The 24972-nt window shown below is 40.6% G+C and overlaps 1 protein-coding gene across 1 annotated transcript in view; it reads left to right on the top strand.

Annotated features, from left to right (window-relative positions):
- Positions 1–24972, top strand: part of dmxl1 (Dmx like 1) — a 48947-nt gene that overhangs the window by 2043 nt on the left and 21932 nt on the right. The window contains exons 2-28 of the mRNA XM_085786406.1: positions 987–1226; positions 2548–2673; positions 5859–5936; positions 7148–7226; positions 7384–7528; positions 8066–8132; positions 8342–8526; positions 9190–9394; positions 10888–11068; positions 11700–11876; positions 11987–12228; positions 13222–13936; positions 14457–14578; positions 14846–14935; positions 15370–15472; positions 15575–15694; positions 16129–16347; positions 16926–18175; positions 18344–18602; positions 20001–20134; positions 20492–20678; positions 20797–20907; positions 21521–21690; positions 22420–22517; positions 22675–22840; positions 24123–24251; positions 24413–24539. Of these exons, the coding sequence (XP_085642532.1) occupies positions 1140–1226; positions 2548–2673; positions 5859–5936; positions 7148–7226; positions 7384–7528; positions 8066–8132; positions 8342–8526; positions 9190–9394; positions 10888–11068; positions 11700–11876; positions 11987–12228; positions 13222–13936; positions 14457–14578; positions 14846–14935; positions 15370–15472; positions 15575–15694; positions 16129–16347; positions 16926–18175; positions 18344–18602; positions 20001–20134; positions 20492–20678; positions 20797–20907; positions 21521–21690; positions 22420–22517; positions 22675–22840; positions 24123–24251; positions 24413–24539 (5572 nt within the window). The 5' untranslated portion in view covers positions 987–1139. The remainder of the gene's footprint in view (positions 1–986; positions 1227–2547; positions 2674–5858; positions 5937–7147; positions 7227–7383; positions 7529–8065; positions 8133–8341; positions 8527–9189; positions 9395–10887; positions 11069–11699; positions 11877–11986; positions 12229–13221; positions 13937–14456; positions 14579–14845; positions 14936–15369; positions 15473–15574; positions 15695–16128; positions 16348–16925; positions 18176–18343; positions 18603–20000; positions 20135–20491; positions 20679–20796; positions 20908–21520; positions 21691–22419; positions 22518–22674; positions 22841–24122; positions 24252–24412; positions 24540–24972) is intronic.

Genomic DNA, 24972 nt, shown 5'->3' on the forward strand with positions numbered 1-24972 from the left:
ACTGTGTGAATGTGTTCAATATGGACAAGAACAACAAGGGTTTGTGTGTAGTATTATGTAGTCAAAATAGATTGTGTTCCTTTATTAGTGTAACTTGGATTAATACCTGGACATGAGACAAATGTTGTACATCAATGCAACTAATTCCAAAGGGTTGAATTTCGTTCTCTTATCACTGTAAATTAACACAATACAATGTGGAATAACAGGACCTTCAGTGTTGTTGTAAGGTGTAAGCCTGCACTGTGGTAACCTGCTTGACTCCCTGACACCTGCGTCACACCTTTTTAATTATGTGTATTCTGTTCAAAAGGCTTTGCGTCCAGCATACAAAGGTGAAATACAGTACACAGTAACACAAAGGTATTCTATATTGCCGAAAGTCTTGCTCTCCAGTGATAATGTGACACAGTATTTGTGCAGCATCAGCTGGCACATTATACCATCACCTTGCTTGTCTGTGGTTCCATGTCTTAAGGCTCTGAAGAAGTGCTCCAACATATTTGACAGTCTAGTGGTCATTCCAGTTCCTATTTAGGCTAACAAGAAACTCAATGACAGTCTCTTATACTGACACACCTATTTAAATGGCATGCATTTCAAAGGAAGTGATGGGCCACCAGGATCAAATGGGCTTTTACACCAGTAGGCTATGTTTTTTTTAACCTGTATGTATGAAAAATAGCCCTAATGCTCATTTACAGTGGGTCCTCTTACAATACTATCTGTGTGTTTTTATGCAACAAGCCCCTATGGTGAGACTAATTTCATGCAGTTTTTGACTTGTGCAGTTTAAGAACACTTGATGTCCTGTATGGCCAATGTGATCATCAATTTGGAGATCATCTATTTCATCCTTGATGACAGTGTTGAGTGTTTAATCAGCTTATAGTCAATATCTTGGAGTCACTAATGCCCTAGGCCTGACAGTTGACTGAAGCAAAACATTCTCTGTTTACATCTTTGTTTGTATCTCTCCTTTGCAGCTTGCCACTAAAGACACTGAAGTGAAATTACAGACTACAGATGAAGACAAGCACGTCCCTCTCATGATTTTCCGCGATTCTCACCTGGAGTGGGATGGTGTTATGAGAAAGGAGAGAGGAGGAAGGAGCACAAGGAGACTATAAACAAGAGTCATGAATCTCCATCAGGTCCTCACAGGGGCTGTCAACCCAGGGGACAATTGTTTCTCTGTAGGGAACATCAACAATGTGCCATTCACGGTAAGATATTTCAAGCTCTGGAAATATTTTCCTCCTTGCCATTTAGGAGCCATGATTCTCAGGGGGTGGTTAAACTGAGCTGAAGAGATTTCTGTTCACTGAGCTGTTTTTAAAAAAAAAAGAAAAGAAAATGTAGCATGTAGAGCAGGAGTACGCTGTCAAGGCTTAACTAATGGCATTGTTACTCTGAGGAGCCAAAGCTACAGTAAGTCGAGCTCCTACGAAGTTTTAGAAATATCAGCCTGACTTTATGCAGTGGATTTGCATGCGTAGCCAAAAACAGTGTTCTGTATCAGCAGTGTGTTATGTACTATTTTATGCTTAATTTGTAATCCTGAGAGGGTGCTGTCCTCCTTCGGTCAGGGACTAGAGGAAGTCAAGGAATGTGTAAAAGATCCACATCTACATCAAGATCCCTTTGGACAAAACACCTGGCTGTTAAAACTTAATTAATTAATAATTATTAATAAAGAATAATTTATTAATGTATATGATGATATGTTGACAAGTGTTAATGACTTGCAGTTCTCTGTCTCATTGACCTTCCCTTAATTTCCCTTTTGTTTACCTTCTGATCTAGCACAAAAAGCATCAATCTATCCTATAGTTTTATAAATTTTTTTCTACTCTGTTTCAGTACTATGGACAGCGCCATATGAATTAGGCACCCCCTAATTTAGCCGTAGTCATTTCACCACTTCACAGCTATAACCCCCACTTGCTCGGCTCATCTAACTGAGAGTAGTCGTAAGCTAAGACACCAAAAGCAGAGCATTAAATCATTTGCTAGCATATACTGTAGTGTGGGTGTCACAGACACCAACCTTGTTATTCTGGCAGCTGTGACTTCAAACTGTTGAGAACTAACTGGGCTATGTCTTTTTGTTAGTCACATTACAACTGTATAATTTACACCGTATTCAGCAGTTCACAAGGATGTCCCTCCACTGCATCCCAAAGTTATTTCTTGGGGATTAAGAATTTGCTGCGCGTCTGAACCTCTGACTGCTAGTCTTTTGCAATTTAGAGAGTGGATCAATAGGGGAAATGTTTCTGTCGTTCTGCCCTCCTGTGATAGAGACACAGTCACAGTGAATCACAGCTCATGTGAAGCTCCTCTTGTGAGAACCACAGAAATAGAGTGTAGAATTCTAATCTTATCCGCCTGTACTCCAGAGCCGTCATATGGTGGCATGTTTTAGGCTGTGACACTGGCTCCGGCTCAAGTGCAGTTCATGTGACCTTTCATGCAATTCTCTCTGGACGGATCTGAGTATCATCTTCTTGTTGTCTGCCCTTATTTCTCCTTGTCTCTTGATAGGCCTATGCGTCAGGGTGTGACGTGGTGATTTTGGGCAGTGACTTTGAACGACTGCAGATCATCCCAGGGGCCAAACATGGCAACATTCAGGTCGGCTGTGTTGACTGCTCACTGCAGGGTGGACAGGTAAGAGTAATGGAGTGGCACTTTGTCCTATTGGGTCCTCAGGTTGATGTGCAAACTGATATTCCTGGATGTTCCTAATATCCCATACAGTTTTATTGGGTACATACAGTATTTCAGTTTAAATAAATATTTATTTGGATATACTCATAAAGTCCCAGGGTACATTTTGTTTCTTTACCTTGTTGTATTTGAAAGTCATTATTGTACTATGGGTAAATAAATGGAAAATAATTTGCTACAAACTTTTAAGGGTTTGAGTAATACAAAACAGTCCGTACCCTAGTTTGACACCAGTCAAAATGGCAAAAATGGAAGATCAGAGAAACAAATGACTATAACTTTACTTTCATGTTGTAAAATAAACCACCTGACCCAAATTAAGAGAGAAAAAGCAGAGGGCTATAAAAGTGTTTTTGTACTATGATGCACACTTCCTTTGATTCTGTTGTAGATTAACTTTGACTGTTTTGCAAGGCATACGCTCTGTTGCACTCTTATGAAGTGTTGGCAGCTTATGCTTTCAGGAAAGGCATTTGTTTGCAACATCAAAGGCTGTTTAAATGAACTCAAATGAGGGTGCTGTCATCAACTCCAAATGAGGGAAAAATAATCAGCCAGTAAAACATATAGTGGTTCACAGGCTCATATGCTGATGTAACGCCACAGATAATCCCTTTTAATGACCACAAAATGGTTTAAAGTTTTGTCACAAACAACAACTGTTGTGATGTGATTGTACGTAATTTGCATCTGAGACCGTTTTCTGTGAGGAAAAAGTATTTGTGGAAATGTGTAGTTATTTATAGTTCCCAATTCTAACTGCAGCTCAGAGACAATGACAAGGTTTTATTTTGTACAGCTCCCATTTGCCGGGAGACTCATTTAATTAGTTTGATTAGTTTTAATAGTAGAAGAACTGGATCTGGAAATGGATGGGTTTTTTCTTTTTCTGGGAAGGCTGCTAGTAGACTTGTTTAAGTTTTGTACTTAGAACAGGCACTGATCTAGTTGCAAATGTCTTAAGGAGCAAGAATGATGTTCGTAAACTGTGAATCTGTGAAGCTGAAAATGTTTGTGTTGAATCTCAGCATAGTTTGTCAGTGAAAACTTAACATTGTAGTATCTTTTTGCAAACATGTTCAGTATGAAGCAGCTGTTTCTTTTAAGTTTTAATCCTTAGATACTTTAGTCTCAGTGGCAATGATTTCTAAAATTTGAACTTTCAGTTTAAGACCCCAAAATGATTGAATTGCCACAGACTGCTAATGTTTATCTCCACATTCACGCTTTTAAAAAAAAAAAACGGTCCAACTTATATTACCACTATAGTCACAGTATTCATGATTCCAATTACCTACAGAGCAACAATGCAGCATTAAAATACATAAAAGAGAACTCCAGCTTCTCTTCATCTGTGTGAACTTGACACATTACTTCATAAAAATATGAAAGGCAGAAATAATGATAGCCAGACCATCACTGTAATCCGCATCTATTTTCTAATTGGGATGGTGGTGGCATTGTTAAAACAACAGACGCGCCTGGTTTAAATCAAATGAAAAAAAAAGAGAAAAATTTCACCCAATCCTTCACCACTCCTCTCATGTGATGTTTAATCCAATTCACTTAGGCCAGATCTAACCTCACATGCCTCCAGCATGGTCCAGCATCTTTTTAAGCATGCTCAGTCGGTATGCTTCCCTCTCCATGCTGATATTTGCAATGCTATTCTACACAACACTGTTGAACACACATGCCATGTGCTCATAATTTGTGTCGTACCACTTCTGATGCATGTTGTAAGCATGAATGACCCACTGCCATGGCTCATTTATTTTCAAACTCATTATATCTAAGGTGTAATAATAAGTTATAATCAAAGAAAACCACATTGTTTTCAGATAATATTCAAATTAGTACAAGCAACACCATCACTGAGAATAGAAACTTGCAATTGGCCTCTGACCTACATTACTTTGTGCTCTACAAGATTTGGCTCTACAGTACTTGTTATTGGTTCAATAAGACAAATATTTTCATTTAGAGCATGAAAAAAAAAAGAAAGTAATTGCATTGTTTGAACACTGCTTTTGATATCTTCACAATTTGAATGCCTGTTTTTTATTATCCATGGCTTGTTCCAAGTCATATCTCTTCAAAACAAATGCATGCAGAGTAACACCATAGAAACGGGACAGGCAGCAACTTTCAATCAAAACCAGAAAGCAGGGGCATTTAAATCGACCTTTAAAAACAGCAAGCATTATAGTTTGTTAGCTAAAAAGCAGGCTGCTCCTAGTTATTTTTATGTATCATTATAACTACTGATCACTGATTTTATTTGTATTTTATTTGTTTTACTTTATTGACTGATTTTATCCCTTGGACCAAATGTACAGTGTATTGTTAGTTCTTAAACAGCATAAGTGAGTTACAGTTTAATCTCTACAAGAATGTAATTAAAAGTGAAATATGTTGTTATTGAATCCCTATTACCTAGGAACTCATGTATTTTTGTTTATCTGAACTGTGATTTCTATGTAATTGTCCTTGTGTATGTGCTCCTTTATAAATGCACATTTGCTCCTGTGAGTGTGCAAGTCACTCCTCCGTGGAATTCATTCACTGACAGTCGGCATATTATTTACCCAACTAGTGACATACACAGCCTGTATTATCTTAGACCTGGACCTTGTTATTTGTGTTCACTGCCATAGAGATTTCACCCATTCACTCTGTTTAACATTGTGACTGTGACTTCCATGGAAAGCACCTGAGCACGTGGCCTCAAACAATGATCTGATGTGAGGCTTGCATACAGTAGACAAGATTACTGTATGTTGACAAGACAACGTTGACTCAACACCGGCTTGTTATAAGCTCAAGATATCTCTCTGTTGTCCAGGGACTGTACTCTAGACTATAGATTCATTTTGCTTGCTCCTGATTAGGATATTGAAAAGGATTATTTTCTAATAAACTGTCATAAACACAGGGTTGATGATGTTGCAAAACAATGTTGTATCTAACAAATACTGTGTGTAAAACTGTAATGTGCAGTTGGTATTTTTGCATGTTGAGAATTTGTATTAAGATATATTGAATAATACTACATTGTTTCTCTGTATGAGGAAACACGTCATATTAATATTTATTGTATTGCCTCTTCTTTTCTCTGCTGACAGATTGCAGCTTCCTATGGAAGCATTGTGTGTGTCTTTGAGCCTGTTCAGCACCCACATCAAAAAGATACATCGGTGACTGTGAGTATCTTCCAATCACAGTCTGCTCATGCATGCATTCATATCATCCTCAATAACAAGGCTGTTCTTCTTCAGGCAATCCTCTCCTGCCATTTAATATGGATAGGAATATTTGTCCTCTAAACCCTTCACAAAGTCACCAGGAAATAACTAATGCACACTTTGTTATCTGTTTATTCCTGCTCTATAATCATTGAGGAAGTTTTAGCTTTGTTATGTCAAGAACTGTAATTTGGAATGGAAAGATTTTACACTTACAGTACTAAGCAAAACTATGTACTACTTTATATTGTGCTTCCCTGCTATCACGGTCGTTCATGGGGCCTCATCACATGTGGCTCACATGAAAGCAGCTACACTGTTGGCTCTTGTTATGCAGTTGTAAGTGTCTGGGAAGATTCTCAGTCATCTACGTCACGGTTACTCAGAGGGCAACTGTGAACTGTTCTGTTCAGTTCTGACTGAACAATGTGTGGTCATTATGAAAAACAAAAACATTTTGGCCGTTGTAGCATTAGAATGTAGAATTTAACTTCAGCTTCCTTCGTTCACTTGTCTTCTTCTGCTTTATCAGGGGCCGGGTCACGGGGGCCGCAGACTAAGCAGGGATGACTTCCCTCTCCCTGGACACTTCTTGTGTAACTTCAGCTTGTTATTTGTGAATTTGTTATAATTTGTTATAAGACCAAATTATGAAGCAAAGCAAGTGTCTGCATCATCGTTGCCAGATGTGTCTGGTTCAGCCTGCCCAAACTTCCCAGAGTTTTTAAAATCCAGACAGTGCCAGCAGTGTTTCCAAAGGTCTCGATTATCAGGTGATGAGAGAGTATTGGTCTTTATCTGTGGACTTCCTGTGCAGAGGCTGTCTTCCTCAGTATGTATGGCACAGGTCAAAAATGCCAAGCTGCATCCGAGACTCCCCACCAGTCACTCAGAACTGCTGAAGCCCCTGAGATTAAACATCTTAAAAGTAACTATAACCAATTCCATTTGCCCTCCGTTGACTTCTCTTTGATAACCATGACCTGGATGACAGAGAATTTTCATGCATACATCTGCATAACAGGACCCAACAGTAAAGCTGTTTTCATGTGAGCCATGTATGATTATTTTTGATTCATTGAGAGTAATAGAACTGATAGAAGGAAACTAATATTTTCAGAGCCAGTCATATTTTTAACACTGGTGTTTTGTTTATGCTTTCTGTTCAGAAGTTGAACTGCCAATGGCAGAAGACTGGTCAGTTTGTGCTACAGTCTATGGTACGGAACCTGGCCTGGCACCCGACAGGTACTTGCATACATATTTCTCACCTAATGTTACACAGATAACACAGTGTTGAGTTTTATTTTATTCATTTGGTAATAAAAACCCTTTTTCATGATATGATGTAAGACAATGGGAGAGTATATCCTCAAAGAATAAACTTGTGTTTGTATGTTTGTAGGCAGCACTCTTTTAACAGGTTCTAGTAGCCTCCAGTTGTGGTCTAATGTTGATGGAGTAAAAGATGAAGCTGAAGAGCAGGAAAAGAAGGCAGAAATGTCCATAAGGGACTCCCATTCTTCCTGGAGGTGCATCTGGCAGAGCAAGTAAGAAGTACAAAATATGCACAGAAGATAACCTTGAATATTTAAAGGGACAACAAGGAGTTTTGGAAAAGCGAAGCGTTTTCACACACTACATTTATGAGCCTCCGCGCGCACCGTGAAATTCTTTGACCGGCGCAAGATGGACTGATGGGTTCAAAGACGATCACGTACTGTCGTAGTTCTGACCATAAACGGCGATTCGGCGGCGTTATTCTCATGACTCGCCACGAAACCGAAAGTAAGGAAACGTTGGTCGGCTCGACCAGCATCTCCGCCACCACTAATAATAACAAATTAACGATAGAGACAAAACGATATATTTATCGAAAATGGGCCCATTAACAAGTGTGGGTAGCGTAGATTCATCCACATTAACGTGAGACTTTTTTATAACCAAATAGAAACTCCTCGTTGTCCCTTTAATTTAATTTTCATTCCAACTTGTTTTACTCTGTCTTAAACATTTGACTTCACAAAATAAATATCTGATATTCGTTGAGAACTGATAATGCTGTAATTTATATTTTTTGTATGAAGGACGGCCTCTCCACTCAGTTTAATGAAGTTCTCGCCTGATGGGGAGTTCTTTGCTACTGCCGGGCAGGTAAGTGCCATCTATCAGGAGTTGCTAAACCTGTACAGACTTTGATGCAAACTACCTTGTTAAGGTCATGTTAGCAATTTTATATACTATGCCGAGGCCAAACACTGTAAACTCAAGTGTAGCTGTAAAATAACATAATAAGTTTAACCTGTAATGGCACATCCCACAATACAAAATCAATATAACCAATGTTTGTCTCTGCTCTTCAGGATGACTGCTTAGTAAAGGTCTGGTACAGCACCAGTAAGTGGAAGTCAGGTGTTTCCAGACTCTTTACGCCCCCAGAACCCAGCGTCAGTGTCCAGGGAGAGCTGGCCTTCTCCTTCGTTTACCTGGCCCATCCCCGTTCTGTTACTGGCTTCTCTTGGAGAAAGACCAGCATGTACATGCCACGGTAAAGACACTGTCAAGGCAACATTTCACAGCTCTCTTCCTGCAGCCATGTTTGGTTTGTTTACTTGGTTCATTCTTATCTAAACATATATTGACACAGCTGATAGCAACATTAAGAAAAGCAAATTTAACAAACAAACAAATCAATTACTGTACCTTCCAGGAGTTGACCATAGCCTTAGGACGGGTTACACAACAATTGTTAAAAGTTAAAGGCATAACCTGTTCTTTAGGTGTGTTTCACTGGCTGGACAGGTAGTGTCTCTTTTTGTGTTCATTAATTATTGTCTGATACACAGTTGTATTTTGCAAGTTGAATAAGAGTGAAGGAGCTCTTAAAAGGTAGCAGATTGAAATTAGGTTAAACACTCTGGACTATTAACAGGCACACACACTATACTAAAGCTGCAGGCTCTGCTGTGCTTTATTACAGCATTGCTAATATTACGTAACCTTTTAATTGTTCTCTGACTGAATGTGACACATTTCACAGCAGATTTAACATGCAGAAATATTTTTGGCAAAATGGTGTTACTCCACTCCACTGTTACTTAACAAAATTAATAGAGACAGAAAGACAGACAGAAAAACGAGTTGAATACCACCCATAACACAACCTGAACAATTTCCCATTGTCTCTCCTTTTACTTCCTCTCTCCTAAAGAGGTGCAGTGTGTAACGTTCTGCTCACCTGCTGTAAGGACAGCGTGTGTCGGCTCTGGGCAGAGACGCTGTTGCCGGGTGACTGCCTCCTGTCCGGTCTCCATAACAACCATGCTCCTGGCCCACACAGCGACACGCTCAGATGTGCTGGTCCTACCAGGAAACACACCTGCAATGGGAAGACACCAGGAAAAATGGCACAGGAAGTAAGTAACACTAATGTCCTTTTTGCTGATAATAAAATGCGCTCAATTTGCCATTTAATTTAGATACAACTTGGTAAAATCAATATAGTCTAAAACGACATTCCTGCAGTAGACATGAAGGTAGAAAATAGTTGTTAGTTTAACTGTTCAACATCTTGCTCATTTTGGAGGCTGTAGTTGCATTGCTTTGGTATAATATAAAGTGTTCCCAGTATTGAGTCAACTCTTTAAATCCAATGAACAAAATCTGAGAAACAGTCAACAGTCACAACATATTATATAATTTAACAGCACTTATAATCAAATCTACAGCACTGTTTTAAGATAGGTGTTCCTAAATAGTACACTGGCAAGTGTAAATACCACTAAATACTGTATAAGGACTGGTAACATTTATCCAAAAAGAGAGCAGGAAACCAAATCATATCATAAAATAGAACTTAAAAATATATACAATAATAATTTATGTGTAACAACCTGTGTATTGTGTAAGTTTAACAAATAACCCAGAGAAAGAAGCCTGAATTCTATACTTCCACCCCTGCTGAAGTACTGTATGTCATAAGGCAACTGCAGAGATGAGGCAGAAAGAGCAAAGGGAGGCTGAGGGAAGAGATGGAAATACAACTGAGGCCTAGTGGAGTTAAAAGGGAAAATTAATTGCCTATCAGACATGAAGATGCTTTTTGAAGCTTTGTAGAGGGCTTAAGACAAGAGATCAGTGAATAATATTAACCTCCTTTCTGTAATCTGTGGAACACCTCAAAATTGTAACTTTGACTCTGTTTCATTCATCCGCTGCTGGTTTTCCCATTTAATAGTGCCAGTGGTTCTTCTGCTTTAAGTTTTTTCATTAGCCAGATTGTTGCTGACATCCTAGCTACTGTAGACCACCAAACACAATACTTACATCCATTTTAATATGGACTTTTAAATGGTTATTGGTCTCACTGGCTGTCACAGAGCCCAGGGCACATGAGATTACAGGAAAAATGGGTATGCAAATTTCTCTACTGTGCCTTGAGGAAAGTCTGGAAGTGTACATGTGTTGCATTATTCATTAAAAAAGTAGACTGTGCTAGATGATCCAGGCTGTAGTCTGAAGTAATTCTCTCCCTTCCAAACTGAAAAAATGGACAATACCTATTTCAAACTTCCATTTTGTAATGTTACCTCAGGCTGAGAACAGCATGAGATTTCTTGCAAAACCGTTGACATTAATTAAGCCCAATAAATCTACATGGATGCCATTCACATGAGACTGTTTTCATTGGTTAATATGAAGTGTAGAAACGTAAGTCTTTACACTTTACTGGAAACACAAAGGAAAACAAAACAAAAAAACTAAAATTTAATTTAAACATCAAAAACATCAAATCAAAGGAGAAACACCTGTTCCCCAATACAGCCTAGGAGGAGAACTTTGGTGTCTCACGCATGACAGTGACACATGGTTTGTTAATTAACTTTATTAAATAATGTTTTCCTTACAGTTGAATTTTCTAGAATCATGGCATTCCTCCTTAAGTCGAGATGTGCCCCAGCCCTCCCTGACAGGCGGCCTGCCTCACCATCAGAGCCGGCACTTCAACCACAAGAGGAGCAACAGCAACATGCCTCATGCCAACGCACTCTGCCACTTCCACATCGCTGCAAGCATCAACCCGGCCACAGGTTTGACACACTCATTTCTCTCTCCTCTAGTTGTGGATAGTTGATAGACAAATGCTCTAAATTAAAAATTAAAGTATTAAAAGCCACAAGATGGCATGGCGTACTTTTGTAAAGAGAAGGTACAACAGCTCCAGCATTGCGACATATCAGTCATTCTTAAACCATACAGGCTAAATAGACTTACCCCTGCTTGAACATAATAAGAGGGCTTCATCTCTCTCAATTTTACAGCTTTTGATGTAATAAGTTACAAAAGAAGCTTTAAAGACTAACATCCTTGTGAGATTTTGTGTTCAATTAAAATTGCTCATGGAGAATGTAAGGCTGTTTCATTTTGTTTCCCCTATGTGTTTTTGTAGGGCAGCTTAATTTGACCTGATTCAGGGCATAATCTACTTCGGCCTTGAGCCAGAGAGTTCTGCCTGGATTGTATTTCTATGCTTTCATTACGTTAGAACACCTCAAACCACACTTGTAATCATGAAAGTTAATTAGCTACAGCACATCTGTTTGTCCTCCATGCCTGTAATTTAATGTAATGTAGATCTCTGTTACACTTCACGCGTTCCTTTTCTAAACGTTGAAATGTCTGTATCACTGTCATATATTGTCTATTATTGTATCATCGCAGACATTCCTCTACTGCCCTCCATCTCTTCTCTGAGTGGCATGGATGATGAAGAACCTGGAGGTCCTTTTACTGTCCACTGGCTCAACAACAAAGAGCTTCATTTCACTTTAGCTATGGATGTCTTCCTACAGCAGCTCAGAGGCAGCCTGGAGCAACAGAACGATTGCTCCCATGAAGGTAGAGAAAAACATTTGGTCTGACCCCTACATATTGCACTCTGCTTTGCCTTTTTTTCCACTGATTCTCATAATTTAAACTTTGGCACTATTCATTTTATTCTCTTCCAGACCCAGAGGATGAGGATAACTTCGATGAAGACGAAAATAGTAGCAGGCCAAGTGACCCCCAAGGACCCGAGGCTGTGGAGCTTCCTCTGGCAGCTGTGGAGCACCAGGTGGACGTGCTGCTAGAGGAGTGGAATAAAGGAGCAGACATGTTGTTCAGTATTCATCCCATGGACGGCTCTCTGTTGGTCTGGCATGTGGACTGGTTGGATGAATACCAGCCAGGAATGTTCAGACAAGCTCAGGTATAGTCGCTGCTGGTGGTTTTTGTTCAATACCGAAATATTATTAAATACATTTATGTGTCAGATTTTTTTATAAACTAACATAATCCCTCAGGTTTTAACCTTGTCAACAAATATTAATCTATTTCCAATTTGTGAAGTCTCCATTCAAAGATTGATAAATTAATACACAGATACAGAATAGTTATGGTGGGAATCTAGAGTACAGCAAATTATGATATTTTTACTTTATGATTTAATTGTTACTATAAACTAAGTAGACTTTGCTTTGGTCACTCCTTCACATGACTTGTTTGTATTCAGATTTTTGAGTTGTGCTTCTTAATTAATCACATCAGTAACGTCGTGAATCATTTTGACAGTCGAGATGCTCTCGCTCTCGTTTTAATGGCTTCTCATCTAGCCATTCAAGACAATTATATTCTAATTATGTGTGACTTCATATCAAATTGAAAAGTCCCCTGCTGCATTTTTATTAGCAGTGAAATAATGAGAACCGTGTGACACAGCAGTTAGTCATTCGGGCAAGGCAGCTAAGAGAATCCCAAGTTTCATTGACATTCAGGTTGATTAAGCCTGCCTGCTTTAATTAGATAATGCACACTGGATCCTGCTATTATTATTAGCATAAGTATTGTTGAACATTGTTCTTTTTTATACATATGCAATGGGGCAAGTGAAGAACGCTCTATCCCCCCGAGTCTCAGTCACTGTCTCTGCAACTTCAGACAGTCACTTGTCAGTCAGCTCCCAAATGCAGACTAGAAGAATTACTGACCTTTGTTTTGAGCTCCCTTTTGTAGAATGGGTTCATGATCTTCAATGCCATTTGCGTCATTACCACATCCACATGGGAGCCTGCTGTTTCTTGATATATACTTATTTCAAGCTAAAATAGAAATAATTGCTTGAGTCCTTCTTAGCACCAACTCAGAGCTGAAAGCTTTAGTTGCTTCAGATTTCATTGCTGTGATGTCTTTCTTTCTCTTTCAGGTGTCATTTGTGTCCCGTATCCCTGTAGCATTCCCTACAGGAGACGCAATCTCCCTGAGCCACAGTGTTGTCATGTATGCCTGCAACAAGAATGTGGATCTGGCTATCCAGCATGGCAGACAACGGCCACTTGGGAGCACTTTGCCTCAAACTAAATCTGCTCTAATAAGCTACGCAGGACAAGGAAAACCTGCACCCAGCAGTAGTCTGCGGCTAAGCATTTTCACCCCAAACGTGCTAATGATCTCTAAACATGCTGATGGTTCTCTGAACCAGTGGGCAGTCAGTTTTGCAGAGGACTCAGCTTTTTCCACTGTGCTCAGTGTCTCTCACAAGTCACGGTACTGTGGCCACCGCTTCCACCTCAATGACCTGGCCTGTCACTCATTACTCCCTCTCCTCCTCACCACCTCGCACCACAACGCCTTGAGGACACCAGACGTAGACAGCATTCTGGCTCCTCCAGAGCCGTCCACAGGTTTCTCTCATTCAACATCTCTGCCCCGAGGGTCACGGCCCAGCCGGGTGTCCCTTGGCGCCGTCTCCCAAGATCCCAATGCAATCTACAGCGAGCTGATTTTATGGAGAGTGGACCCTGTTGGCCCTCTATCTCTGTCAGGCGGGGTCTCTGAGCTGGCGAGGATCAATTCTCTCCACGCATCAGCATTTGCTAATGTAGCCTGGCTGCCCACTCTCATTCCCAGCAGCTGTTTAGGTGAGAATATATTTTTAGTCGAGTACTTCATTCTCCTAGAAATTTTATTTCAACAGTTTAGGAAGCACAGCTTCATTTTCATAATTTCGTTTGTTTACCAAACAGTTATTTTGGTCCAGTTATATGGAGGAAATTCAATTATCTTTTCCTGAATAACAAACTTTGCTTTGGGACTTGAAGTCCCCATAAAAATCTTTTTTAGAGCTGTTTTTGAGTCTATTTTACCCTCATGCATACTCCCTTGTATATAAATAAACAATTGTGAAAACAACTCATTTAAACTCCATAAAACTCATGCCATGCATGCTATGCATTTGTAAACAGCAACACACTAATATAATTGTTACACATAGTCCACAGAAATGTACAACTGTCTTTGATATGAGTCTTTGATATACTATGCTTGTTTGTTAAAGGTGCTTTACTTAGTATTCTGTTCAATTTGTCCTGTCCTGTCTAGAAAAACAAACCTAATTGCAGACTTTTTTTTTTTCTTTTGTTGCTTTCTTTCTCTCTAAAGGTGTATATTGCAACTCCCCCAGCGCCTGCTTCGTGGCAAGTGACGGCCACTCACTCCGTCTGTATCAGGCTGTTATCGAAGCTAAGAAGCTCCTGAGTGAGCTCTCCAACCCTGAGATATCAGTAAGTCCTCAGACAGGAGTCTGTTTTTAATTACTTTCCCCAGGTGTGGTGAGGTAACAAGGTGTTGTCAATTTGCTGTTGATGACGTGACAGAAAAATTGCATGACAGCATAAATGTATAACATCAGAAATAAGACGAATAGCAATAAGACGAATAGCATTGACGTGATCCCTCTAACCCAGTATAGAATTATACAGCAAGAAGACACTGCCATAGTAGCCGCGGGCTAATGCTAATCTAAATTTTTTATCTCTTTTTCTCTTCAGAAATATGTTGGGGAGGTGTTCAACATCATTAGCCAGCAATCCACAGCAAAACCTGGGTGTATCATAGAGCTGGATACCATTACCGACTTTGTAAGTATCAGTGAAGCCCAAGGGAAATGGGCTCTATTCAAATTGTATTCCCCTGCTCTTGCTCTCTTGTTAAAGACACTTTATCCAAGACTATAAACTTCTTGGATAGGAAAGATTAAATATAAACTTTTCTACTGAAATAAAACTTTTAACTGAATATATATTTAAAAGCCTTAGTTGGAATCTGGAGCATTGATATGTGAAACATTCTGCACAGCAGAAAGGTCAACATTAAAAAAATACAAATGGATGCAGAGCAGACCTACTCTCATCCCCTCAGGCAGCTTGTGCATGAGGCACATGCGCAAGTTTGTGTAACATCCACACAACTCGTATCTGCCAGAGTGTCTGCATATTTGCACAGTAGATGAGGCATGTTGTTTGGTGTTTGCTGTAGCGTTTGATATAGTTTGATAAAGAGTTGTTCTCTACAGCAGGGGAAGGAGACCCAACTCCTGCATGTTTTTGAGGAGGAGCTGATCCTTGGCAGTGAGAGAACAGAGAGCACACAGGACACTCCTGATTCTTCCCAACCTGGTACTTATATGATTCGGTTTACTAACTTAGTGCCTTAAAATGTATATATCTTGCAGGTTCTTTGCACCACCTTTTAACACGTTTCATAAATATTCTCTGCAGCCTCTGGTGAGCCAAATTTCTCGGCACGTTTTTTCCTGGTAGTGGTTGAATTAACCCCGACAGGTCGCTCACTCCTCCACATGTGGCATCTCCATCTTGCTGCTCGACCAGTCACCATGGGTGGGTACAACAAACAACACCTGCAGTTCATGAGATGCAAGACATGTTTTGATTTATTGTTGCTTCAAGAAAACACCTTTCTATATCTCCCTAGAAGTAGATTAAAGGCAGCTTGGACAGTTTTCTAAGTTACAAGTCACTGCAAGCCTCCTGACAAAATCATGATGTCAGGTTAAGAGCAATAACTGTGTCGTATGGTTCAGAAATGTGTAACTGTGTAATGATCAAGAAGCTGAGCAGGGTTTGGAGAAACGTCTGTAAAATGTATTTACTAGTAGGATTGTACATTACTGAGAAGTACATTTTTAGACAAAGTCAGATAATATCTCTAGTTATGTGTTTGTCACGAAGTATGAGGTGATGTGCAAGGGTTCTCGGATATTCTGTCAGGATTTCTAAGTAATATTTCCTGCTTTCCATTCCTCTCCCCACAGAGCAAACCATGATGGAGAAGGATGCCCCCACGGCGCCTCCGATGAACAGCTCTCAGTTCAGCTATGACACGTTCAGTTCTCCGGTAACTCAGAAGAGTAAACCCTGCACTTCCAATCTACAGAGTGCCTGTCGCCTCAGCCTCACAACACACAGATTGTACAGCCAAGAGATGGCTCTGCCAGAAGGGGTAGAGGCCATCAGTGTTACCCCCTCAGCAGGTGAGGGACATTGAGGACACAGTCACATATAAATTACATGCAAACTCTATGGTAGACAGATATGAGAGACAGCACAGCTTAGAGGTAAAATGCCTGAGTTACTGCATGCATGAAAAGGCCAGTACTGAGTAGCAGCACATTAATTAATTATAGTAGTCATGATAATTGCATTTCTCCTTGTACCTTAATTGTTTGTTTTTTTAAGGGAATTCAAACTGAATTTTTCAGTGCAAGCTTGCCAGTCTAATTGAAGGGCACACAAAGAGAAATTCAGAAGCTATTTGGAAGTTTACAGACACGGGTTTAGACCAAAATGTTTTTAAAGTTCTTGTGCTTTAGTCGGCAAATGAAAAAATCAGCTTATGTTTGTGCTAGAATGAAAAATGGAAACGGACAAAGGTGAATATTTCTGTGCTGTTTTACAAAGCACACAAAACATTACAAACAAAGCTCCAAAATCAAATGAATTCAAAGAAATTCTCCAAAGAAGATATGAAAGAAAGCTTTTTCTATAATAATAATACTAATATGATGATAATAATAATAGCCTAATAGAGTGTTGTCATCTGTCCTCCTAGGTCACCTGAGTGCGTCATGTTCTCTGCCAGCTGGCCGTGTGCCTTACCTTCTTGCTACTTCCTGTTCTGATGGAAAGGTACGCTTCTGGAGGTGTAACGTTGTGGCAACGGAGCCCTTTAGCATGGACACCTTGCTGTACCAGTGGGAGGAGTGGCCCCTCTTGGTGGAAGAAAGGTTTCCCAACAGCAGCGCAGTCAGCGTACCAGGCCGGCCCATAGAGGTCAGCTGCTGTCACACGGGACGGATCGCCGTCGCCTACAGGCAGACACCAAACGCACCTCTGAACTCAACAACTCATCTGAACCTTCACGGACTGTTGTTGACTTCTCCTCCTACACTGGCATCCTCCCCCTACACCCACCTGACCCCAACCCTGACTCTACAGCGTAGCCCAAATCTCACTTCAAGCCCCAACCTCGTAAACACTAGAGAACCAATGGTCAACATAGGCATCTTCCAGTCTGAGTCCACCGGTGGTTCACAGTGGATTCTGGAGCAAACCATCATCCTGGACAGCGCAGATCCCACAGCTCACTGTGGTATTAACAGCGGCACAAATGGAAACGCTAGTATTCCAAGTAACATGGACTTCTCGTTACCAAACGAGAACTGTCTTGGCTCCACTAGTAAGAGTCTTGTTCATTTGGACTGGGTGTCTCAAGAGGATGGGTCACACGTTCTGACTGTCGGTATAGGGACAAAGATTTATATGTACGGCCGTCTATCGGGGAAGCCTCCAGAACTGGGTCTCTCATCTGACGCCAGTCGAGACCAGAGCTTGTCTCGCCTGGTCTTGCTTCGATCGGTTGATCTGGTCTCTTCTGTTGAAGGCTCATTGCCCATCCCAGTCTCCCTCTCCTGGGTACGAGACGGCATCTTAGTGGTAGGGATGGACTGTGAGATGCATGTGTACTCCCAGTGGCAGCCTCCAACACCGCCCAGACCTAATGCCGCCATTGCACAAGACACAGATATCAGCAGCAGTGTCTCCTCCATAATCTCAGCTGTCAGACAGAGCCAGGAGGAGGGACTCGGTCCTGGGGCTCCAATGTCTTCACTAGCCCCTCCGAAAAAGGCCCTGACAAGGTCGATGATGAGCCTGGCTCAGAAACTCAGTGGGAAGAGAACAGCTTATGACCTCCCTGTAGAGATGGAAGATTCTGGGCTTTTTGAGGCAGCTCACCAACTCTTTCCCACTCTGCCCCAATACCACCCTGTACAGTTACTGGAGCTCATGGATCTAGGGAAGGTAAGTTAAAGAAATCTTTAACTATCTTTTTTCTTGATTTGATCTGACAGTCAGGTAGTAAGATTTACTATTTAAAGGTTCAAATCTGTAGTAAATCAAACCAATTCCTTAAATTGTTGTGGATGATGTGGATGTTTACAATGTGTAATATAATTTGTCTATCCTAAGGTTCACCGTGCCAAGGCCATCCTCTCCCACTTGGTGAAATGCATTGCCGGAGAAATCGTGGCACTGAAGGACAGTTCCAATAACCCAGAGAAACGTTTGCGCTCTCGAACCATCAGTGCCGGAGGCAGCACAGCCAGGGATCCAAAGATGTTCAGCAAAGCAGAGAACTCCACCCCTGACTACACGGAGATAAGCTCCATCCCTCCCCTGCCCCTGTATGCCCTCCTGGCAGCTGATGAGGATACGTCACCAAAACCTGGTAGGTACACAGTGCAGTTTTAGCTATTAGCATTTACCACAGAACTGGATTCTGTTTATGGTGGTAGCTGACCAGGGAGAGCGTGGGCCTTCCTTTAATCAGTTATTAATCAGTACAATCTATAAGGTGCTCCACAGTGAATATTTTAATTTCCAAGTACAACTGAAGTGTAATATACAGTACTGTATCTATCTCCATATCTCTGCTTCACATTGTGTCAAACAATTAAATAAAAAACTCTGACACACAGTCAGCATTCTTACACCCCAAATGACAGACACAGCCAGCAAAGGGACAGAAAAAAAACGCTTTTTTGAGGATCCACTGAGCCACCAATGTGGTAGAAGTCTCCCAGGGCACCTGATGCCCAGTCTGACTATGACAAACTGCTCTGTTGAGCTGTGTACAGAGCTACAAGGCCTACAAGAAATATATGGTGGTGAATGATGACAATGTGGCCACAGATAAATTGGTCTAAGGGAAAAAGCTAAATACGTGGTAAAATAGGCTCTAGTAGGAAAAAAAGAAAACGCTGAAAATATAACCATATTCACAAAACATGAACCTAGAAAATGACAAGAAAGGATGTTCAGTTTGATTCATAAAAGTGCACTGTATCTATTCAACTCAAGTCAATTAAAGTAAGTGTATTTAAGACATAAAAACATTTCACACTCAGAAGAAATGCACTCTGCACCATGGTTACCTGAAACAGATGTGCATTAATTAATTAAAACAAAACAAAATACAGGGACCGAAGCACAGCTAGACCCAACCTTGAATACATGTAAGGATAATTAACTCAATTTAAATTTTATCAACCCGAACAGACCCTAACAAAGAGAACACAAACATTGGCAGCAGCATAATGATCCATTAATTAATTCAACCAATTAACAAGCACCTGCAGTGGAAAATAGCAGCAGTATAATAATGACAATGTCTTGATAGATTGTAGATTAATTTTCCACAAGGTTGTATTAAAAAAGATTGTAGCTATTTTAACTATGTTGAATACGACAAACACTGAACAGTGTCTTCAGGCATGCTTTTAAGCAGGTACACAAACATATTTAGAGAAACAGTATCTACAGTGAGAAAGTAACTACCATTTTTAGCCACTCTGCCTCAAGGTTTGAGAAAGTGAGGATAATATCCTTCTCTTTGGTCTTCTTCTTTTTCCTCCCGACTTTTTTTCCTCATTGTGTCTCTGGGGATCCAACGTGAGGAGAATGAAAGCAGAAACATGTATACTGTAAAAAGAAAAAAAAAGACATATCTTGCTCTTTGGTATTTTAATTTGTTCTGCTGTCTCAACAGCAGGAGGGTATTTTTCCTTAAGTCTCTACTGAATTACATGTCTTTAGTAATTTAGCTCTGCCTTGCGCCTCCTTACAGATAAAGTGGGCAGCGTGAGTGGAGACAGTGGGCATGGTTCCAGTCACACAGATGCTTATGACGAGCTCTTCCATACACCGAGCATAGCAGAGCTGGACCCTCTGGACAACGATCAGGAGCAAACAAGCAACAAGGTCAGTTCCTGTATGCTAAGGAGACTTAATATGTGTGAGTGGACTGCATCATTTTGGACTCTTGGTATTTCAGTGTGTTCCTTCGACATGCATAATTGTGCATGTCACAGTACATTTTCTAGATATTGACAGACCAGCATGTCCCTTACTATATGCATCAGAAATCTACCCTGGTGTCCTTTAAGTCTCCAGGTGTTGTCAAAAGGTTGAGGCATTAGTCAGACTTAATGTCAACATATTATGCTTGTTTTTCTGTAAGTATGAATCCAGCCGTGATATACTGTCTCTTAATGTTATTTCCAGCCAATCTCTATTATGTGATCTCTCACAAATCCTGTGTGTTCCCCTTCTCTGTAGGTTATTGACTTATCCCAGTACAGTCCCACACAGTTCGGTCCTGAACATGCCCAGGTCCTGTCCAGCCACCTCCTTCACTCCAGTTTGCCGGGATTAACTCGTATGGAGCAGATGTCTCTCATGGCGTTGGCTGACACCATTGCTACCACAAGCACAGACCTCAAGGACTGTCAGGGCAAGAGCAAAGGTACAAAGGGAATTAAAAATAAATAAATAAAATGAAGACCCTATAGATGGATAGAAATGCATTGAATAAGTTCCCCATTCCACAACATAATATTGTAACATTTTTGAAATGCTGTCAGGTGGAGAGACACTGGATGAGTGCGGTCTGAAGTTCTTGCTGGCTGTCAGGCTGCATACCTTCCTCTCTACCTCCCTGCCTCCAGCACACAGAGCACAGCTACTACGACAAGGTACAGTGACTTGGGGGTTTTCAAACAGTTGTCATTGGGGTCATCCCATAGCTGATTCAAGTGAGCAAAGGAAGACTTCATTACACTGTACAGGACCATATTCACACCAATAGAAACATTATTTTTAGGATCTAACTAGAATCCACAGATATGTATTTACTACATTTTTTTGGCATTGTTTAATCATGGAAAAAAGGCCAAAGAAGAAGTTGGTAGCTTCTTCTAAGGCACCAACTTGATGCTTTAAAAACTGTCTACCTGCACTCCTTCTCAATTGTAAATTTTTGAGGGTAAAAGTTTCAGGGAGAGAAGCAAACAAGCCATAGTATAAACCATAACCATTTTTAAATCCTCAACTATTGCAGTAAATTAACCCATGAGCAAGGCACATAATCTGTGACTCCTCACTGGATGGCAGTGCAACACTGTAGCTGTAATAGGCAATATGGTCGCTGCCTAATATGGAACAGACTGTACAACTCCAGCCAGTAAATACAGGAGCACAGCACAGTGTGCTCATCAGGTTTTTGTTAAATGCATATTTGCATTGTTGATATTCTTTTCATGAAATTCTGAACATTCCTCGTTTTTCATACAATTTTCATCTCAACAGGTTTGTCAACATGTCATTATGCGTGGGCCTTCCACTCTGAAGCTGAGGAGGAGCTTCTGAACATGCTGCCCGCCCTGCAGAAGGGAGAACCCACCTGGCCTGAGCTACGCTCCATGGGCGTGGGCTGGTGGCTGCGCAGCACCAACAAGCTGCGCAGGTGCATTGAGAAGGTGAGGCAGTTAATGCAAGTTACTTGTGCTTAGATATTGAATGGTGACCCTGTTCCAGTTTTGCAAGAATGATGCAGTTTGTTCAGTCAGTAGCCGGTCAGAGTAAAAGAGGACATGTACTTATATGAAATGGGAACACTTTTTTTGTGATTTCAATTTTGGGAACACTGTATAGGAACTGTTATTTGTCTTGCTTTTTGGGGACCCCAGGAAGAGTAGTCGTCACCTATGGTGACAACTAATGGGGATCCAACAATAAATAAACAAATAAACCAGTGCCTCGGTGGAGTTGAGTACATTCATGTCAGCTATTGTAGCCTTATTTTAATCACCAAATGCATTTTTGATGTAGTTTTAGATCTGGTGCTTTTCCATGTGTATGAAAGTCGATGCACTGGAAATTAATCTATACTATTTTGATAAGTGGTTTTAGTCATTTTTCAAGTGAAAATGCCAAACATCTTTCTTTTATTTCTACACATTACTGCTTTGAAGGCTGACCATTAGTGTGTTAGCACTATACATTTCATATTGATTGCTTCATTCATGAAGTGCTGTCAGGAAGTGGAATTTTGCTGAGGTTGCTATAAAGTACAGTAGACTACTCTCTGATATGACCCATAAAGCTACAACTTGTTCTGTGGATAAGACTGTATGCTGTGGACTGTGGACGCCCACAGCTCCTGCATTCATCCTGAGCTGAATGCATTTTTTCCACTATTCTGACAGGTTGCCAAGGCTTCTTTTCAGAGGAACAATGATCCTCTGGATGCAGCTATATTTTACCTCGCGCTGAAAAAGAAGGCAGTGGTCTGGGGACTGTACAGGTAGGCATCACTGACATGAATTTACATATGAAATACAAATGCGCACACATGTACATACAGTCACACAAATATTTGCCTCTTCCTTTAAAGATTGTGTCAGATCACTGCAGACCAGTGACAGCAGTTTTGTTGTTTTGAATCACATCATTCTCTCCAGGTCTCAGAAGAATGCAAAAATGACAGAGTTTTTCCGCAACAACTTCAGCGAGGACCGGTGGAGGAAAGCAGCACTGAAAAATGCCTTTTCTCTGTTGGGAAAACAGCGGTTCCAGCATTCTGCAGCCTTCTTCCTTCTGGCAGGTTCCCTTAAGGATGCTGTTGAGGCAAGTGGAAAATAGACCTGACACTTTTTGAAAAAAAAAAACCCTTGTTCCTTCATCAGCAAGTGCCACTTGTTAGCCCGCTATGCACAAGTTGAAGACCTTGCATTCAGGATAAATTGAGCCAAGTACGGCTGCTTTTTTAATCTGTAAAATTCATAGTCAGGGGCAGTGATTGACAGAGTAAAAATGAGGAAAACCATAATTACAAAAGCACATCTCTGCATCAGCACCAGCCAAACATACATTATGAATGTCCATTTTCAGTGCTTCTGAATGCTAGGTTGCATGCAGGCCTTCCTTATTTAACGCTTTCACATGAACATGAAGCCACTGTGACCTGACCCTTTGAAGACCAAAGTCTGATCAGTTCTGAAGGAGCGCTTACTGTATGGGACTCAGAAATTGTTTCCTAGAGATGGGACAATTAAAAAAGGAATCTCTAAGGCACTCTCTTTTGAAAGTTAAAAAGCCTTTATTCCTATGGCTAGGTCATGTTAACCCTTTAAAAACTCCTAAGTGTTTTGGCATACAAGCCTTCGTCAGGGAGTCAAACCGTTTTCAAAATGGAAGAGACCTTCTTATGTCTGATCAGTTCTTACTGGAGTCCAAGTGAGCGTTTGTAAGAAATTTTGAGAAATTCTCTCAAAGTGATAATGAGATATCTATGATATTATGGAATGGGGATTAACCAAACGCCCCAAAAAACAAAATGCATCTGGCCACAGTTGTCACCAGTGCAGAGACACAAAAATCAGACATATTGCCATAGAATTACCTCCTTTTTCCTTTTTTATGTTGTAAAAGCCAGACAGACGTGAGTACCTTTGGCCTTTGTGTATGCGCTCTGATATGTATTCTTTCAGTTTGTTAATGTGTTTATGAATGATTTTTTGAGCAACTGTCGTTTTTAACCCACAAAAACATGAATCTCACCATCTTTTTGCTCACATATTAACACTGGGCTGCTACTGGTCATTTTGTTTACTTAACCTTTTATTCATCAAGGTTATTTCTGTTTAGAAAGTCCCTAAAGCAATGAGTCACATAATTTTATCTGCGTGAGTAACAGGAGATTCTCTGAGCATTTTATGGAAATGAATGTCACCTAGACGATGGGCTATCATTGACTTTGTTTTTTTAGTCTCTCTGGCTGGGAGGTAGTCTCATTGAAATGCACCTCACACCTTACCAGTGGCAAGCTACCAGAACAACTTCAGCTATATCCACTAACTCTTTTCGTGAGCACAGTGTCTCATTTTTTTCCATTTTCCTCCTTCTCCAGGTGTGTCTAGAGAAAATGCAGGACCTACAACTGGCTCTGGTGATCTCCAGATTGTATGAGTCTGAGTTTGAGACGTCATCCACCTACAAAAAAATCCTCCAGAGACATGTTCTGGGACAAGACAAACAGGTGCATAGAGGATGTGTTTGTCACAGCCACAAGCTACTGTTCCCTGCTGTGGAAAATGAACCGTTCTATCAAACTATCCAGCGCTGTTAGACTCCAGGATGTCATAATTAATACACTGCAGGAACTAGAATGAGTCATTGTAATTGCTCTGTGCATTTCAGATTCCAGCCCACAAAGACCCTTTTCTGCGCAGCATGGCTCACTGGGTCCTGGAGGACTACAGCAAAGCCTTGGACACTCTACTTGAGCAGCCTACTAACAACAGTTTTGATTCTACTGAGAGCAAATGTGAGATTTTTATAATCCAGAAAAGTATTTTTTACACTTTCTTGTTAACCGGTCGATTCTATATATTATTTTATACAAATATTGTAGACTAGCTGTGCTGCAGACTTAGGGCACTAAGGTCGAATCCTGTACTTTCATAAAACGTCTCAGTTTTGCAAGTATTTTTGGTCCTTTAAGTATGTGAAATTGCACAAGTAATTGCACCCTACGGGATACAGAAGACCAGTTAATTGAAGAAAATATACACGGCTTGCTTTAAGAATATATGACGAGCTGAACTTGATATGAACCTCATTTGACTTAAGAGCCAAACCAGGCCCATATTAACATGGAGGTGAAAATGTTTTTTCTAACTTAGATAATGTGTTGTCCTGACTGGGCCTTTAGTCAGGCCTTAAGTCTGCTCTTTTGACATGTTCATGCCATATAAAAA

Source organism: Trachurus japonicus, chromosome 9 (genome assembly GCF_045865225.1).
Source record: "Trachurus japonicus isolate A0001 chromosome 9, Traja_1.0".
Classification (NCBI taxonomy): Eukaryota; Metazoa; Chordata; class Actinopteri; order Carangiformes; family Carangidae; genus Trachurus; species Trachurus japonicus.